This window comes from Salminus brasiliensis, chromosome 9 (genome assembly GCF_030463535.1).
Source record: "Salminus brasiliensis chromosome 9, fSalBra1.hap2, whole genome shotgun sequence".
NCBI classification, from domain to species: domain Eukaryota; kingdom Metazoa; phylum Chordata; class Actinopteri; order Characiformes; family Bryconidae; genus Salminus; species Salminus brasiliensis.
This window is the reverse complement of record NC_132886.1, coordinates 41,718,341-41,724,340: the sequence shown is the minus strand read 5'-3', so window position 1 is coordinate 41,724,340 and position 6,000 is coordinate 41,718,341. Positions and strand designations below refer to the sequence as shown.

The following is a 6,000-nucleotide window of genomic DNA, read 5'->3' as shown; positions in this document are numbered from 1 at the left end:
AATAATTTGTTCAATTGAGGGAATAATTAATTAAATCGATAGAAAAATTAATTAAATAAAGGGAATAATTTAGTAAATTTATTAAATAATTTATTGAATCAAAGGAATGTCTCTAAATATAATTTGTCTACCGTGATACTTCAGGGGCTCTGTACTTTCAGCCAGGTGTTCCTCGTACAAAAGACCCACATCCTCTCTCTCTGTTCTTTAAACAGGTGCTCCAGCCAAAAATGCCATTCTAGCCCAGTACTGCATCCCTCAGCCTCCTCCGTTTGTCAGCCAGAGCTTATCCGGTTTGTGTTTCCGTTCATCGACGCTCGCTCACATCCATCACACATACTAGTGAGATGCTGATTAGCTAGTGTAGCTTATCTACATAGACCTCATATTGTCTCCCTTCTGCTCTCTGACAGCCCTGCTCTCCAGGATCCACCCACCTTCAAGATACTTCCCGAGCTGGATGATGAGGAAGGAGGAACAGTGAGCTTGTCCTTCATCCAAAGTCTCTCCAACACCTTCTGACTTTGACTCTTCCGACTGTTCGGTTCTAGATAACCTCCCCCAGTCAGAGCTGGAGTTCTACAGTGGAGGTGAACGGAAGCAGACGTCTGAAGCTCTAATAATAAAAGCTCCTCACAGAAAGTTCTTCACCTAATGGTGATGAAGACGCTGCCTGATGCCTGAGACACGGTTCTACCAGAGTTCTGAGAAGAGCTCGGCTCTAGAACCTGCTTTTAAAATCAGATCATTAAAATGGTGGAGGGATACATGCTGCAGGGTGTAGTGCGGCTACAGAAAGTAGTCCCTAAAGAAAACTGCATTAGTTGAGATTCTCTATTCACTGTTTTACCTTCATCATCATCATCATCATCATCCTCATCATTCCATATAAAACTCAGAAGACTCGTGTTGTAGCTTCACTGGTGGGTTTGGATAGGAGATAAATTATGGGCTGTATCTGTATTGTAGTCATGGCGAGCAACGCCTGCTTCCATTCACCTCCACTGTAGAGAGATCAGAGTGGGTCAGTTTCTCTACAGTGAAGCTCAGGTTCACACCAAACCCCCAAACCCGACTTCGACTGAGCTCAGCTCTCACTCGGAGATACACAGAGAATTTAGGAAAATGGGTGGGCTTCCCCTTTAAGTATTAAACAGTGTGATTTAGACACTGCTGAGACTGCTTAAGTTTTATTTTGTCATAAAACAGAGAACCTTTATGAGACGCATTATTATTCATGACATTCCTCTTCACAGGTGAACCCTGCAGGCTGAAGGTCATCTCCACGATCCCGAAACGCTGCGGCGAGTCGTCACAGGGAAAATCCGCTCCACCAGAGAACTAAAGAGCGGTCTGGCCTCGGTGTGTTGTCTCCAACCGGCAGGGCGGTCTCACACATGCAGGTCATATATCAGCACATATCAGCACTTACAGCTACAGCTTTAAAAAAATGCAGCTATTCACAGAAAGCCAGTAAATAAGGGCGTAAATCACAATCATAATCATAATAATCCATCATAAATGAACATTTACAGCAGATTTCTATTTACACTACTGTCTCCCTGACGAGCAGTGTGGTCCCTACAACAACAGCGGTTATAATAACGCTGCAAAAATCCATTGTGTGTGTGTGTGTGTGTGTGTGTGTGTGTGTGTTTGTGATGTTGGTTCCCCGCCACACATTTTCACTGAAAAGGGAGGAAATTAAGGTGAATATTAATGCGTGTCCCACATGATGTGTCCCATCACAGACTGAAGGTGTAACATACGGGTTTGAACACTTTCTAAGATCAGGCCTTGATAAGCAGCTTGATGATCATGAGTCATCATGACTGTTCTTCTTATTTTTTTGGGCATTTTTCACTTTCTAACATAATTCCAAACCACAAGCTTAATATTGTGTACTAATCACACGAAGAACGGACCAATAGAAATGCTGCAAACCCCCCAAATTCAGTCTGATTCCATTAACTGAGACTGAAAGGTGAGAGGTTTCTGTTAACTGAAGAACCGCCATCAACAAACTATCAGATTTACTTTATTTAGGCCTGTGCTACCAAACAGCCATAACATTAAAACCAGCTGAACTGAAGAGCACTGATGACCTGGGTCCAGTGGCTCCTGTCTGGCGAGGGGTGGATCTGCATATCAGGCCGTGAGTGAATGGTCAGCTCTTGAAGGTGATGAAGCAGGAAAGAAAAACGGACAAGAGTAAGAATCAAACTGTGACTGGATCAGAACATCTCCAGAACATCAGGCAGGACAAATGGTGAACCAGCCACAGGGTCACAGGGGCTCACAAGGTTGTGATTAATGCTCATGGAGGCCCCACCCACCTCACAACCTACAGGAACTGCCACATTCAGAGGTCTTGTGGAGTCCACCATGCCTCGACTGGGTCCTCTACACGGTCATGGCAGGTGGTGGTTATAATGTTATGGCTGATTGGTGTCGATTCGGAACAGTGTTAAACTGTGGAGGAATGTTTAGTAACTGTGTAAAAGTTCCCTTAATGCTATCTGACTTACAGCAGTCTCAACTAGACCAGTTAGTTTTAGCTGATGGTTCTACAGCGCCACCTAGAGTAAAGCAGTGGCATGGCATCTCTTTAAAGGGCCTATATCTTTCATTTCCTCATCTTTATTCATGCTCATATTTGTCATACTTTCTGTTACTGTGCCTTTAAGACATAATTATATATATATATATATATATATATATATATATATATATATATATATATATATATATATATATATATATATATATATGTAAATGAGTCAGTCTGTGTGACATCACAAGAACAGCTTAATTAAAACGGGCTGTTGTTGCAGCTCAGCGTCCACCTGCGGCCTGCACGGACAGCAGAGCGGATGCTGCGCTTTGAAACCCTGTCTAGGAGCTCGGAGATTAGAGAAAGTTGGAGCTTGCAGAACACAGGCCCTGTAAAGTTCCGCGTTAGGGTTCCAGTACGAGTTAGGGTTCTGTTCGGTCTCACAGATCATCGTCTATGAACGGAATGTCGAGGTCAGAGAAGTCTCCGGTGGTTCTGGAGCTCGTGTTCTGGATGCTTGCGGAGCGGACGGAGGACAGCTCCTGATTTCGGCTCTGTGCGGGATACGTGGACTGCTCTCCGTCTCCGCTGGCTCTCGGCTGTCCCTTAGGCCAGCTGCTCTGTAAGGCAGAAATCTCCAGGCCTGAAATAGAAACTCTAGATTAGGCTCGTGGGAGCTGGACACAGCTGGACCTCCCACGCTTGGCCATCTCTGAGCTCCTTAGGCAAACAAGACTGTCGGAAAAACTGCAAGCAAATGCCTTAGACATGCAGAACCCGGCAGCACAGACCCATTACAGCGGAGACCAGTAACCCCGAGACCAGTAACCAGTAAAAATAATTAAGCTAAGCTAACAGCAGCTTAAGCACTTGACAGATACACTATATGGACAAAAGTATTGGGACACTTGCTCAAAGGTTTTAAAAATAATCGTTTCTCCTGCTTTTGTTGGAGTAACTATCTCTGCTGTCCTGGGAAGAAGGCTTTCTACAAAATTTTGGAGGAGCATTGCTGTGAGGATTTGATTGCAATCAGCAACAAGAGCATTAGTGAGGTCAGGATTGTAGAGGATAATCACCACCCCACCTCATACCTTCCAAAAGTACTGGATGGAGCACCACCAGTTCTTCCACTGCTCCACAGCTCAAATGCCAATAGAGTCATGATGTTGATCTGCTCCAGAGAGTCCTATTCTATTGGCAGTACTTCTTCTCTACAGGGTCCAGATTAGACAAGCTGTGTGTGTGAATTTGCACATACTGAAAAATGTGGTTTTGTGTGAACTCTGCTTTTCTTTAAGAGGTCTTTACTAAAGACAGCGCTTAAATAATTCTATCAGTTCTGTATAGCAGCAGAAAGAACCCACAAAGAACCCACTTCTTAGTACTACGTGGAACCGGTTTTGTGTAGCGTGTAGCATTATTGCTTTAATAAACCCCAACATCAGTGGAAGTGAACCACTCACAGCTCAGCGAGTCCCGGGGAGCAGCAGCAGCCTTCCTCTGCTCCTCAGCAGCATGCAGCCCCACATGCATTAGACAATGAAACTGCCTGTACCTGTCACTGACCTTCCGACACCACGCCTCTAATGTGGTCCTCCAGCGGACTCTCTGAGCAGCCCATGGACTCAGAGTCCAGCGTCTCGTTGTCTGAAGCGCCATCGTCCATCTCGGGCAGCCTGTGGGCCAGATCAACCCTGAAACACAAAAAAGGAGGAGGAGGTCAGGAGAAGGTCAGGAGAGCACTGTCCACCATCATGTACAGACGGAACCTTTCCTATACATACCGCCGGTAAACAGAAGAGCTAGAACAAGAACCAAAGCTGGGTTCTTCTGACCGGCAGATCAATACCTCTACTGATCAACAGCACGTTCTGACCACTGACTTTATGTTTATTAGGGTTTATTCTAATGTTATATAGAGTTAATTACAGGTAGACACCCTCACTGACCACTGACTTTATGTTTATTTGGGTTTATTCTAATGTTATATAGAGTTAATTACAGGTAGACACTCTCACTGACCACTGACTTTATGTTTATGTGGGTTTATTCTAATGTTATATAGAGTTAATTACAGGTAGACACTCTCACTGACTTTATGTTTATTTGGGTTTATTCTAATGTTATATAGAGTTAATTACAGGTAGACACTCTCACTGAACACTGACTTTATGTTTATTTGGGTTTATTCTAATGTTATATAGAGTTAATTACAGGTAGACGCTCACTGACCACTGACTTTATGTTTATTAGGGTTTATTCTAATGTTATATAGAGTTAATTTCAGGTAGACACTCTCACTGAACACTGACTTTATGTTTATTTGGGTTTATTCTAATGTTATATAGAGTTAATTACAGGTAGACGCTCTCACTGACCGCTGACTTTATGTTTATTAGGGTTTATTCTAATGTTATATAGAGTTAATTACAGGTAGACGCTCTCACTGACCACTGACTATCTGTTTATTTGGGTTTATTCTAATGTTATATAGAGTTAATTACAGGTAGACACTCTCACAGCTGAGATGCACAATAATAATAATAATAGTAATAATGATGAAGATGGGGGGGTTTGAAGCAATAAGGGTAATTATCTTCTGTTTATCATAAATTCTGTAGAATCAGAATGAAGAGAAGATGGAGATGGTGGTCCACTCACTTCTCCTGCTTTATAGACTTAATCCTCTCTTTCAGGGTCTTCTCCACCTCTGAGTCTGGGGGGGGCGCATCTGCCTCGCTACTCTGGTGCTCCAGAATCTTAAACCAATCACACAAAAGCATCAGAGTCACATTATTCACATCGTGTCAGAATGTCATGACGAACAGACCAATAGAAACACTCCAAAATGACCTGGAATTAAATCATTTTACATTGACTTTCACTGAACGTTCAGAAAGTTCCTTCTCCTGTATCGGTGTGTGTGTGTGTGTGTGTGTAAACACTCTGTCAGACCGTGTTTTTCCTCTGCAGTGTGAGCTGTTTGACGGCCAGTGCCTCTGCATGCTCCAGCTGCTGGATCTCCTTCATCTTCTCGTCGTAGCGTCTGCTCTGCACCGTGATCAGAGTCTCCACACACCTGACAAACACCAGAGAGTCCACAACACTTACTACCTACCCATCGATCTATGAATGGATGAATGGATGAGAGTGTATGGGGCTCACAGTGTGGTTCTGGGAAGGTCCTTCATGCTCAATAATGGGTCAGAACTATCCGGACAGCGCAGAACACATGGAGCGAAAACTATGGCCAGAGAGTTTGCAGACATCCGGTTATGAGCTTCTTCTTTTGCCACTCTGGAGTACAGACAGACAGACAGTGTTTATTGAGAGTGTTTATGGACTAATATCTCCTATTCTAGTGTAGAGGAGTGTTTATTGAGGTGTGTGTGGACTAATATCTCCTATTCTAGTGTATAGGAGTGTTTATTGAGGTGTGTATG

General features: G+C 43.5%; 1 protein-coding gene across 6 annotated transcripts in view; it reads right to left on the bottom strand.

Annotated features, from left to right (window-relative positions):
* Positions 1-1,184: 1,184 nt before the first annotated feature.
* Positions 1,185-6,000, bottom strand: part of LOC140562681 (myosin IXb) — a 43,933-nt gene continuing 39,117 nt past the window's right edge. For 4 of the 6 annotated variants that reach the window (XM_072688515.1, XM_072688518.1, XM_072688517.1 and 1 more), the window contains 5 exons: positions 5,723-5,854; positions 5,513-5,636; positions 5,219-5,316; positions 4,124-4,251; positions 1,185-3,197 (listed from right to left, as the gene is read on the bottom strand). In XM_072688515.1, the coding sequence (XP_072544616.1) occupies positions 2,995-3,197; positions 4,124-4,251; positions 5,219-5,316; positions 5,513-5,636; positions 5,723-5,854 (685 nt within the window). In that variant the 3' untranslated portion in view covers positions 1,185-2,994. Of the gene's footprint in view, positions 3,198-4,112; positions 4,252-5,218; positions 5,317-5,342; positions 5,637-5,722; positions 5,855-6,000 lie in introns of those variants that run through there. The other 2 variants (XM_072688519.1, XM_072688520.1) reach the window with 2 other exon arrangements.